The sequence below is a fragment of the Drosophila sulfurigaster genome, chromosome X (assembly GCF_023558435.1).
Source record: "Drosophila sulfurigaster albostrigata strain 15112-1811.04 chromosome X, ASM2355843v2, whole genome shotgun sequence".
Classification (NCBI taxonomy): Eukaryota; Metazoa; Arthropoda; class Insecta; order Diptera; family Drosophilidae; genus Drosophila; species Drosophila sulfurigaster.
This window is the reverse complement of record NC_084885.1, coordinates 15,839,705-15,853,207: the sequence shown is the minus strand read 5'-3', so window position 1 is coordinate 15,853,207 and position 13,503 is coordinate 15,839,705. Positions and strand designations below refer to the sequence as shown.

The window sequence follows — 13,503 nt, the reverse complement described above, 5'->3', positions numbered from 1 at the left end:
AGTTGCATGGGAATTACAAAGTAACGCTCTAAAATTTCCAACTCTTGTGTGTTCTTAACGATTTTTCATTCGTTCGTTGTCGATTAATTATACATAAGTTCTTGTTATGGCTCCCTCTTAATGGCCGCAAACGTTGCTAGCCAAAACAAATGCAGCGACCCGCTTTCCCTTACCCAAAAAATTGATTATATGCTATATGCACGGAAACAACAACACTGTCTATAACTTTTCGAGGGCCAAAACAATTGACTCTTTATTTTTGTTTTTTGCGGGCGACGCAACTGTACTTTGTGATACTAAAAGGCAATCAAATGGTTGCTTAAAACATGCAAAAAAAATATTAAATTCCTATAGAGGAACAATTTATGCTCTGCAGCGTTGCCAAACTTCGCAGCATGCTCTTGTTTTATTTTATAATGGGCAATTTTATAATAAAATATTGGTTTCTTTTGCCAAATTTTAGTTTAACTGCAATGCAAAAAGTTCAAAAAGAAAACTTTGAATCAAGTATTCTTTGCAACGTTGCCAAACTTCACAATCAGAAGCCAAATTTCACAGGCAACTGCATGCTATTGCACTCGGCCAGTGTGCACAGTGGTTCATCTGTTTATTGACCGTCGTCTGTCGCTTAATTTAGTCTGTTCTTTATATTGTTTGTTGATCTTGGCGTATTGTTAATTGTAGCAACAATTTCGTATGGATAACTTATTATTGTTGCTGCCAATGGTTGGTTCTTCTGCTCTCACTGCCTGAGTCAACAAATGAAACAACAACAAAGCGAAATAAATAAATAAAGCAACAGGAGCAGCAGACGTTGTTACTGTTGTTGTCGCATTTAACACCTGCACAATGCAATGCCCAAAAAAAAAACAACAACAAATATTTTAATTAAACAGAAAAAGTGTCAACAGCGTTTAACTTTTGACTTTTTGTTGCTCGTGTTAACCCAAAAACCAAAAACAAAAAACCAAAAAGAGAGCAACAATAAGTGAATCAAATGGAATGACAAGCGAAAAAATACCCTGTTGTGTGTTTATCTTTTTTTCTCTATTATGCTCAGCTACAGGGTATTAACAGTCGAGACAGGTGAAGTTAGTAAATCGAATTCCACTGAAGAAACCCAAAGCCAAAGCGAAAAATTGAAATTGAAACTCCCCTTTTCGTTGGTGAAGGCAAAAAGAGCGAGACAGAAACAGAGAGAGAGAGAGAGAAGTTCTGGACTAAACCTGTAAAGTGCTTGAACTTTTAAATTTTGTATTTTACTTATTGCGCGTATAAATTGCCAATTAATTCTTACCCCTCCCTTATGGGTTGGTTTTTGTGCTGCTGTCATCGCTTTACAATTTCTGTGTTGTGTTTTTCGTACAGATCAGCAAATCTTTTGATCGTTTATTATACGACGACGAAGAAGGCAAAAGGCGACGGGGCGAAAAGAATGTAGCATAAAGCTAAAGCAAGCTAAACTCTTGCGCAAGAATTCGGAACTGTACTGTACTGAAGAAGAGACTGCAAGAAATTAACTAAATATTGAAGAAATAGAGAAAGAGGAGAAAGGGAGAATATGAGAATGGGAAAACTAAAAGAATTTCTTTATAAACATATTTTCTTAGAAGCAGATGCAATTAAAACGATAAGCGCAACTTTCACGCGATAACTATCGATAACAGTGAAGCAAGACTTGCAGAAAAAAAAAAGAAATAAAAACAAAACAGAGAGCACGCCTCTCTGGCTAATGCCCCGATCTCGAGTTGCAGCTCCTTTAGCCACCTCCACGTTTTCGCAACTTTCATGCAAATTGGAGTCATTGTCTTCTATATGTAAATATATATACGTCATATATTGCTATATGTATAGCGTTATAAAATAAAGAATACAACTTCGTTTTCTTTTTTTTTTTTGTTGAAGTGGCAAAAAACGCATCGATTTGATTTTTATGCGCGTGCAAATTTCGATTGCTTCTCGTTGCTTCGTTGTTTTCTTCATTTCTTTCGAAATGTCGCCAAATATTGCATTACGCATGCAAAGTGCTGATCGGAGCCAATAAACAGCAGATATAATTAAGAGGGGGGTTAACCTAATCATTGCTTTCTGAAATTTTCTAAAGCAAGCTAAAGTATTTCGGAAGATTAAGCGAATCGGTTAAAATAATAACGATATAAACAACAGAAAATTCCACATTTATATTTTTCGGCTATCATATTCTACTCAGTTCTCATATTTGTTCTTTGTTTCACTTATCAAAAGATCTCTGGCCACTGTTGTCGATGCTGAAAATGCTGGTAATATAACATACAACAGATGGCTTAACGGCATTTCTTTAGCTTGCATTTCATTTGTTGAGCTGAGAAACAAAAACATAATATTGTATCAAATTTTTAATTGTATTATCCATAACCCATTGAAATAAACAAAAAAACGAGAAATGCTGCTGCTCCTGCTGCTGATGATGATGATGATGATAATGTTGTTTTGTTGGATGACTGTACAACAAGTCAAGTGTTTGTTTGTTGTTCTTTCGAGTACAATATAACCTCAAAACAAAACAAAATAAAAAAAAAAGTAGAGAAACAAATAAAAAGACGGGAACATGCGGCGTGCGCCTTTTGTTGATCGCTGTGCATCGAATTTCAGTTCACTTCAACTTGATTTATTTTTCGGGGTTTTTATTTTAAATTCAAATTAAAGCAAAATAAACATAAAAAGAGAGACATCTATTTGATGACTCTTATTGTATAAATTATAGTTCTGCAAAGTGTGTGTCTTTTTTTTTTTTTGTTGATGTCGATGATTCTTCTTACTGTGAACAATGCAATTTAATAAGAGAAATTATTTATATTCCAAGTTGATTTTTATATTTTCTTTGCCTAATACGCTTACTAATAATCATTGTCACTCTCTTCCATTTATTTATTACAGAGAACTACAGGATGGCACGCTGAGAGATCACAATTTAATGGATGGTTCCAAGATCATTTTAATACCAAATGTGGAAACTGGTTTATTGGTAAGTCGCCTCCCTAACTCATACGCAATGCGGATTAAATAAATGTTATATATTTATATAAGTGACTGACTGACACGATACAATTTCATATAGTATATATATCGATATGTGCAAACGCATTTGCATGTGTTGTATTCAGTTCATTGGGGTTCAATGTCAGGGCTGGCGAAACAACACTCTCCACAAAAACTTGCCCTTCAATTGCGTTTCGATTATTCGATTAACCTGTCTATAGTATATAGTTGGTTAGCTGATGCAATATTATTGTGTGTTAAGCAAGTGCTAGTACTAGTAATTTAATTACGCAATTTGCAACTATCGATTAAGCAATGCGAGCTTCGGCTTAGCTATCGATTAATCGATAAACTTTATATTTAAAACGCACTCAAACATTGTGTTGCTAAGCGCATTTATTGCCTACGCCCCATTTTCGTTTTTTTCTTTTATTTCTTTGCTTCACCTCTTGCTTCGTCTCCTTTGCAGTTGCCCGCATACAAATGCAAACTTGACCTTTAGATTTGACGTTTGTCGTCGTCGTCGTCGTATGAATTTCAAGCCAACCAAAACTTTCTCATCAAAACATACACAAACACACACACGTACGCACACACACACGTACGCACTCACACACGCCTGAAGAAACCTTCAAAAGGCAGCAGAGAAAAGCGAAAAGCCGAAAAAAATAAAAATGTTTTCAATGCAAAACTCGCCATCGAGTTGAAGACAACTAAGAGTGTGAGGGAGATAGAGAGATGCGTAGAAGTAATACAGAGCGTAAAGAGGAAGAGTGCGAAGAGGAGAAGGTGGTTGAGGAGGGGGAGGAGGAGGAGGGGTTTCAGGGATGGGTTAGTTGATCAGACAAACGATTGATTGTCATGCCAAAGCGGCGGCCACCAAAAAAAAAAAAAATACAGATTTCATTTTGGCTTCATTTCGATTTTTGTTCAAAAATGTTGCATAAATTAAATGCCAAAAAGCACCACAAAAACAAAAACAAAAAAATAAAATAAATAGCAACAACAACGCAGCGGCCTGCATTTTAAATTTCCAGTTCCAGCACAACAGATAGTGGTACAGAGGGGGACAGAGAGTGAAAGAGAGAGAAGTAGAGGTAGCAGGAGCTGAGTGCCGCTGTCCACAAGTGGCGAAGAGAGTCTCGAGATTCGAGTCGAGTGTGTTGATGAGAGGCAACCAGTTTAAGTTTCAGTTTCTCAGATCTCGCACTGCCAAATGACCAAAAACCAAAAAAAAACTGTGTGTGTAATAAAATAAATATGTAAATAAATTAAAATTTAATTAATGCCAAATAACTTTGTCAGCCCCAAAGACACAACGACATCGATTATTAATGACAACAACAACAACACAAAAAAAAAAAAACAATAACAATAACAACCACAGCAATCAGACAAATCACAGAATCGCAGTTGAAATCAACATCAAAATCACAATCAATATTCGATATTCGTAGCACAAAGATTGTGTCACTTTAATAATAGATATACTTCGAGGGTAGCTTAAAAAGGAAACAACTATTTTCAAGATATGAGACTTCTAAAATTAATAGAATTTATTTTTCTTAAAAAGAATTTAGACTTAGAAAGAGTTAAAACTAAGTTTAGCAATATTTTCGAGAGAGTAACATCTTAATTTTAGCAACTACTGAAACAAAAGTCTCTAAAATCTCTAGAGATTTTCAAACGATATTCAATTACTGCAAAATATAATCGCACTTTTGGGTTATTCATTAATAAGACTAACCCCATTTTATTATAAGCAAATCGCAATTGAAACTTATCAAAACATATGAAAATATATTTTATGTAAATTGGAAATTTGCCAGAAAACCTTTCCCCAGTAAAATGTAAAACCCTTCTCAAAAATCTGTAGTGATTTTTAACCGATATTCAATTGCTGATTAAATTTAGCACTTTGTGTAGTTTATTAATGAATTGAAACGTGGCTTCACCTCATTTTATTGTAAGCAAATCACAATTGAATCTTCTCAAATTATGTATATCTTAAGTAAATTTGAGTCAATTAATTTCAGCAATATTTGAAGAAAATCTTTCCTTAGTAAAATTTAAAACTATAAACAACAAGTAAGAAAGCTTTAGATTGTGAGATACTTGCTAGCTTATTCTAAAAATATACTAAAGAATATTCCAAATGATACTCAAATATACTATATTTATTTACACAAAATATATCAGATTGCCAGACAAAGCAACTAAAAGCGGATTGCAATTGAAATTTTCAATAAAATATTAATATTCTAAAACTGTATAAAAATACCAAAATACTATATTTTTGATATACATTCAAAATATACTATAGAGTCCAAAATATATTGGATTATCAACTAAAATTCGATTGCAATTGAAAAACTTGAAAATAAATCAACAAAATTTATGTTTATTAATTTTGCAATTTGTCAGTTTTCAGCAACTTTTGCAACAAATCTTTCCCCATCAAAATATATTTTAATCTATACAGAATAGCTGTTTAACTTTGCAATTTCATTAATGAGCAACATTTGAAAATATGAAAATATTATATATGTAGGTAAGCAATGCAAAATGTGATAAATGTATTTATTTAGTAATTTTGAAATTTACCATTTAATTGGCTGAGTAATTGCACAAAATATGAAGCGTAATTAGGCGCATTTAATTGGCGATTTAAATGTGCATAGAACTGTTTATTGCTGTGCTGTTGTGTTGTGTTGTGTAATGTGCAACACTATTATATATGTATGTTGTATCTGCCACATATTGTGGCAAACGTTGTTTGCATTTTCCATCGACTTTTGCTGCTGTTGCTATTGCCATTGGCCTCTTTCCCATTTTGCCGTTCTTTTTAGCGCTTTGTGCTCCACTTTTGGTTGCCGCGCACCGTTTTCATTTACCGTTGTGTGTGTGTGTGTGTGGCAGGTAGCTAGCAACATTGCAACATGTGCCCCGCAACAAACTGGAAGATGATGATGAAGCGGCGTTAGAGATGCGCAACAAGTTGCCACGCCCCGCATTGTTCATTTGCTATTAGCCACATTATCTGTTGACACAATTTGTGCCACAGTTAAAGTTGTTGTTGCCACCTCTGTCTCTGTCTTTCTGAGTTTTATCAATATTTGCCCCATATCTCATGATCTGTTTCGTTTTATTTTTTGCTGTCTATTTCTTCGAGACATGTTTTGTCTTCTCTGTTTTTTTCTTGTCTCTGTTATTTCTACTCTTTCTTATTGTTTTTTTTTTCTACACTTTTTTTTGCTGTCGTTTTTCAACTGTTTTTTGTTGTTAAACATTTATGCTTCATGTGTCGCGTTGACAGTTTTCTTGTGAATCTGAAATTGGTTCAACGTGCCGTCTCATGAGAGTCTAGACACAACACAACACAATACAAGTGAGGGACACTTGTTGCGAAATGATTCGTCAAGCAATTTGACTTTGCTCCAAATATGATCATTGATAGGATCAGCACTTTGATCGAGCGTCTTTTCTGCATTTCAATTTCGTTGCGTTGAGCTTTGAGTAAAAAATGTGCTTGACAACAAAAATTAATTGTTTTTTATTTAGATTTGGGTATAAAAATATCACCATATAATTATAATGATATTCTATTGTTGTATATCTTTGATAAATATACTAAATGTGCTACACAAAATACCAAAGTCAGCCACTTTAAAAATATTCGTAAGCAACTTCATCATTTTTGCACAAACATATTAATTTTGCTACGAAAATACTTAAAGAATACTCTCACAAATATACTAAATTTACTACAAAAATACCAAAAATCAGCAAATGTCTAGAAAACATTTCTTAATTCTTACACAAATATACTAAATTTGCTACAAAAATATTTGAATAATTCAAAACTTCTCTTTTACAAATATACTAAATATACTGCATACTATACAAAAGCAAAAAATAGCAAAGTCAGCAACTTTAAGTATATTAAGAAACTTCTTGATTCTTGCAAATAATTTGTCCTCAAAACAAATACCAACTTGATAAATACTAAAAGACTTTTAAACATTTTTACAAATATACTAAATTTGGTATTAAAAAATACCAAAGTCAGAAACTAAGAATTCTACAACAAAACTTCAGAACTATTTTACAAATATACTAAACTGGTTAACTAACAAAAAATATATAAAAGTCAGCAACTTGATAAATACTAAAAAAATCTTCTAAACTTAAATACCAAAATCAGCAATTTAATGAATACTAAAAAATAACTTTTGAACTCTTTCACAAATATACTAAATTATCACCCAAGTCAGCAACTTTATAAATACTAAAAAAAAACTGCTGAAAGTCGATAAATTTAGTAGAATTGTTGTTTAAAGTTCAGTTGAGAGCGATAAATTTACGCAAAAGTTGTTGGGGAATTGGAATTTTTTGTGCTGAACATGTTGAAAAATGTGTGTTTGGTGTTTTGCGTTTGGCGTTTCGAAAAGCTGTTCCAATTCCAAACGTTCCTCGTTCCACATGCTCGTATACAAGTTTGGCAGCTCCAGTTGCAACTGTGTGTGGCATGTTTTGCCTGTTTTTGCGATGCAGCAACAATGTTGCCGCCTCTCTTGTTCTCTCTCTCTCTCTCTCTCCCACGCTCCCTCTCTCGTTCTCACTCTCTCGCGTTTAGTTTTAGGTGTGTGTTGCTTGGTTGTATAAAATTTCATGCAATTTTCGTGAGGCGAACAAAGAAATATTTTGGCGTGCACGAAAATCCATAAAAACAACGCAAAGCAAAGAAGAACAGCAACAACAACGACAACAACAACAATGTGCAGTAATAATTATTATTATTGTTTTTATTTGGTTCAAACGTTTTTCGTCTTTATTTGCATTTGGCTTCTGGCTGCTGTTCGAATCGCCAAACAAAAGCTTTTGTTGTTGTCACAACAACAACAACAGCAAGAACAGTAATACCAATAACATTAACAGCAACAACAAGAACAACAACAACAACCATGACAACAACAACTCAATTGCCGTTAAATGTGCTGTGCCCCTGACAAAAATGTTAAAATAACAATTTGCAAATTTGTGTTGATAAAACAAAACAACGACAACAAACAACGAACAACTTCGAGACAATTCTCTTTGTATTCTCCACAAAGATTAGCACACGAATCTTCAGAATTCGCTGTCCTATATTTCCAGCACTTGACTATATCTCTCTATATCTTTGTCTTGCAGGTAGTTAACATCCAACCATAGGTTTTGCTTTATTCTTGATTTTCTTAGGTTCTGCTTAATTTTGTCATTTCGATTAGTTTTGAAATAAATTTTCATTTACTCTTCATTACTTTTCCTTATATTACCAGCACTGTCTATATCTTTGTCTTGCTTCTAACTTGATTTCTGAATTCAGATTCTTCATTTAAGCTTTGGAATACATTTTTATTACCTATTCATTACCCTTCATTACGTTTTCGTCTGTCTATGTCTTCGTTTTAACTTGATTTCTAAATTTAGATTCAAAGATTTTTCTTTATTGTGAGTATTATTCAATTGGGTTACTTAAGATTTCGATTAGCTTTATAATATGTTTTCATTACATTTCCAACACTGACTTTATCTTTGTCTTGCTTCTAACTTGATTTCTGAATACCTTTTCATTATCTATTCATTACACTTTCCTTTACTTTACTTTAAGCTCTTCACACACCATTTCTATAGGAATTCCCTTCGTTTTCCTTTGACTGGGTTCTTTTTTACCATAAATTATGGTGAAGAGCTATTGCTATTCATAATTGATCTTTCCTACTCTTCTAAACCTTAAGCGATTTCTTTATTGAACTACGATCAATATCTTAGATATTAACTGGTTCAATTTTCATGCATTATTTTTTCAATTCCTGCGAAAATTCAGCTTAAACTTTATCTCCTAATTTCGTAAACTATGTTCACCTGAATTTTTCTCTATCTTTTACTATTAAACATCTCTTTGTCTTTGTCTCCTCATTAATCATTAAAAGCAAAAAAAAAGACTCAACAAAAAAATACGTATACGAGATGCATACACACATTTGCACAAATGTTTAAATAGCCAATTAACAATTTGCGTCTTTTGTGCAATATGTAAAAATTTGAAAACAATTACCAAGAATTTTGTGTGTATAAAATATGCGATACACAAAATACTCTGCTGCAAAAGAGGAGATCAGAAAAGATGATGAGTTAAGGTTGTCATTCGATATGTAGAGTATTGAACAATTAAATAATTGAATAATGCACCACAGAGTGGGGGGAGAAGAAGAAGAAGAAGGAGAAGGAGGAGAGTTCAATGTCAGGTGCCAATTGCCAATGTTGCAGAAAGGTGAGAAGCCGACAGGAATTTTGTTGATTATTTTGTTACACACATTCGTGTATTGAAGTGTTCTGACTGTATCCAAATGGTAATACGAATATAAGGAATCAAATTGTATTGTAAAAGAAAATACTTTATTTTAACAAATTATTATATGTTATATTTTTGATTTTACTTTAGCATATTATTATATGATATTATATTCGTTTTTTGACTGTCAGAATCCGATCGCTTTATTCATTGTTTTTTTTTTCGGAGTGTGGAGAGAACTTTTTGCTGCTCTTCTTTTCGCTTCTCATTGCTTCTACCTGTGCGTTGTCCTAATGTGAACATTCACTTTTTGTGTGTTGTTGTATGATGATCATCAGCTGTGATCGTTGATCTGTTCTGATCTGAGTTGTGTTCTCTCTGTTTCGATTTGACTGTTTCGAGTGGGGTTGAAGTGCGACTGCTGCTGAGTCACTTTGTAATTTTTTAATTTTTTTTGGGGCTGTCATGTTGTTGCTCCTAATTAGCGCCATGTTGCGGCTACTCCAATAAGGAATGAAATGATTTCGGTAGCTGCCGCCTGATCGCAAAAATTGGACAGGTGCCGATTCCATCGTTCCGCTCTCGGTGTTGTTCGTTCGGTTTTCCACCGACTGAAATGTGTGTTAACAACTGACAGGTTGACAACTTGACTTGATTTATTGACAAACTGAGTAATTACACACAACGACAACGACAACGATGACAAGGTGACCGCTGTGGGTCAGCATCATCAGCATCATCATCATCATCATAAGCATCTCTGATCCCGCTCTCTCGTTCTCTCATTCTGACAGCTTTTGTGGTTATCGTTGCCTAAGCAAAAAGTAAAAGTGTTTATGACTCTTTTGTCTTATAAATACACAACACAACTTATACACTCGCAATCCACTTAATTCAATTCTATTCCATTTCATTTCATTCCATTTGCATACACACACACACACACACATACACACAAATATTCAATTTGTTTGCTGCGATATATATTTGCATATTGTTCCAATTTTATCTCTCAAGATGCTCAGTCTCCGAGTCATTCTGCTTGTCAACTTAAATGTCGCCGACAACGACAACGACGACGATGACGATGACTGAGGCGGCGGCCAAAAAATGTCAAAAAATTGTTTCAGCCGCTATTAAAAATAATCATATTTTGTAGAGTTTATTGTGAATGCAGTCGAGACGCTTAAGCAAACACTTTGGCAACGCTCGACATGGCATTGTTGGCGAGATATTTGTCATATTGTGGTGGCATGTTTTGATGAGATGAGATGTGGGCGTGATATAGTAGACTTTTTTTATGATTAGATAACTAGTGTGAGCAAAGAAACGAAATGGAATTGGAACAAGGAACGATTGGAATTGGAACTTGTGGAGTATTTACTACTACTAATGAATTTTCAACTGTTTCGGATAGTATCGAATGGAATGGAACACTATAGTGTAGTGGTTGGGTGTGCAAAGCAACGAAATGGAATTGGAACAAGGAACGATTGGAATTGAATTTTCAACTGTTTTTGCTAGTATCGAATGGAATGGAACACTATGCGATGTGGGCGTGATATAGTAGACTTTTTTGATGACTATATGAGAAGTGTAGTGGCTGGGTGAGCAAAGAAACGAAATGGAATTGGAACAAGGAACGATTGCAATTGGAACTTGTGGAGTATTTACTACTACTACTAATGAATTTTCAACTGTTTCGGATAGTATCGAATGGAATGGAACACTATAGTGTAGTGGTTGGGTGTGCAAAGAAACGAAATGGAATTGGAACAAGGAACGATTGGAATTGAATTTTCAACTGTTTGCGCTAGTATCGAATGGAATGGAGCACTATGCGATGTGGGCGTGATATAGTAGACTTTTTTGATGACTATATGATAAGTGTAGTGGCTGGGTGAGCAAAGAAACGAAATGGAAATGGAACAAGGAACGATTGGAAATGAAACTAGTGGAGTATTTACTACTACCAATGATTTTTCAACTGTATCGGATAGTATCGAATGGAGTGGAACACTATAGTGTAGTGGTTGCGTGAGAAAAGAAACGAAGTGGAATTGGAACCCGGAACGAAATGGAGTTGAAACAAGTGGAGTATTTACAGCTGTCAATGCATTTTCTATAATGTCTGTTAGTAACAAATTGAATGAAGCACTATTAATAGTAAGAATAACAGGTGAAACGTGTGGAATGAAACACCTGAAACAACAGGTGATTCAGAAAGTTCACTTGACCGCATGTAAATTTCACACCCGCTGTGTGAACAAAGTTTGCTTCTTCGTTCTTTGTTTTGTCATCATCATTTCAATTTCAATTTCGTTTTGAATCTTGCATTTTGCATTTTATTTTTGGCATATTGTTGAAGTGCAATCAAGCAACAATCAAAGGGGGTGTGTGTTGTGTTGTGTTGCGTTGTCTTCAAATTGCTGGTGGCATGCACCATGACCGACTGAAGCAAGTGTTTTGTCTCTGTTTCGCAACCCCTCCGCTTCTTCTCTCCTCTTATGCACATTTATTATTTATGTGTTTTAAATGATGCGCTGGCATCGCTTGTCAAATTAATTACTTTTGCTTTTGCCAGTTGCCTGTTGCTGTTGCACTGTGCGTATGCGTAATTTATGCGTGTGTGGGAATACGCATAGATTTATGCAAATTATATTTTTGTATCTGACAAAAGAAGAGAAGGAGTAAAAAAGGAAAACAACGACAAAAGCAGCTGCTGCTGCTGAGACAAAGGGCAAATTTTTGACAATGATCAGCGCACAAGCAATGATGATGATAATAATAATAATAATTATGACAATGATGAGAGCGCGCTGCAGAAAGTGATGACGATGCTCCAGAGAGAGAGAGAGACAGAGATACAACTGCAGACAAAGCAGCAAGCAGCAACAACCAAGCAGTCAACAGTCGACGAACGGCACTCATAAAAAGCCAAAAAACCAACGCAGTGGCAACAGCAACAACGACGACGTCGGTCGTAGGTGTGGCCAATCGAATTTATGTGTCCTTTGTATGTTGGCCAAAAAGCGCAACAACACATTTCAGCAGAAAATACTATAAAAACACACAATATTGGCATATGAAGAAAGCGCCAAGGAAGTCCGCTTTATAACCAATACAAAAAAAAAAAACGCTATTCAAGACAAGAGATCCAAAACAGGTTAATGGCCAAGCTAGTTCTTTGTTGCAAAATACCCTAGAGGCGACAGCGACAACTGATGAGCAGCTGATGACAATATTGACATCAACAACAGCTTCGTTTCAGCTATAGATATAAACAGAATGAACTGCTTGAAATTCTCAACATTTCAGAATAAATCGTGAAATAGAAATACATAAATGTTAAGGCTACTCAGACAGTGAAAATTAAAATCACAAATGTTAGAAAACCAATTTAGATTTCAAGAACATTTAATAAGAGGAAAAAAATCTTGAAATTTTACACATTTCAGCAAAAATTATGAAATAGAAATACACATAAAATACATAATTGTTAAGGCGCTACATAGAAAAAAAATAAGTTATAAAGTCAAGATTTGGATTTTAGTGAAAATTAAAATCCTAATGTTGATTTCAAGAACATTTTAATATAAACCCCACGTTTAAGAAAAAACTCGTGAAATTCTTCAAATTTAAACAAAAAAACGTATTTAAAGCTACCCAACAAAAAGTGAAGTTTTAAAATCAAAAGTTTTGGTCTCAAAAGTTCGTCAAGAACCTAAAAATCCTAATGTTAGAAAACACTGAAAGAAACGTTTAATATAACCCCCAAATTCTTCTTCTTCTATAGTTTATAGACCAAAAATCTTATTAGAAGATTACAAATATATAGTATTATATATTCTTAGATTGTTTTTTTTTTTTTTGTATACTACTTATTTACTATGTTACTAGTTTTTGATTGAGCATTCAGTTCTATGTTGATCACTTTACTTACGAATTATTGATCATCGATTCGAGCAGCATTTGAACTCAGGAACTCCTTTCTTAGAGTGCAATTGAGAACGATCAACTGAGCTATGAAAACACTCAAATCTTGATAAAAAAAAAACTATAGGAATTTCTATAGATTAAAGAATTTTTCAAACCTAAATCTAGAATTTTTAGTCCTATTTTGGGGTTTATTAAACTAAGGTTCTGAG

At 34.0% G+C, this 13,503-nt stretch overlaps 1 protein-coding gene across 1 annotated transcript in view; it reads left to right on the top strand.

The window, feature by feature from the left end:
* The window catches only part of LOC133848181 (midnolin homolog), a 43,482-nt gene that overhangs the window by 17,133 nt on the left and 12,846 nt on the right, over positions 1-13,503 (top strand). The window contains exon 2 of the mRNA XM_062283629.1: positions 2,917-3,004. Coding sequence (XP_062139613.1) covers positions 2,917-3,004 — 88 coding nt within the window. The remainder of the gene's footprint in view (positions 1-2,916; positions 3,005-13,503) is intronic.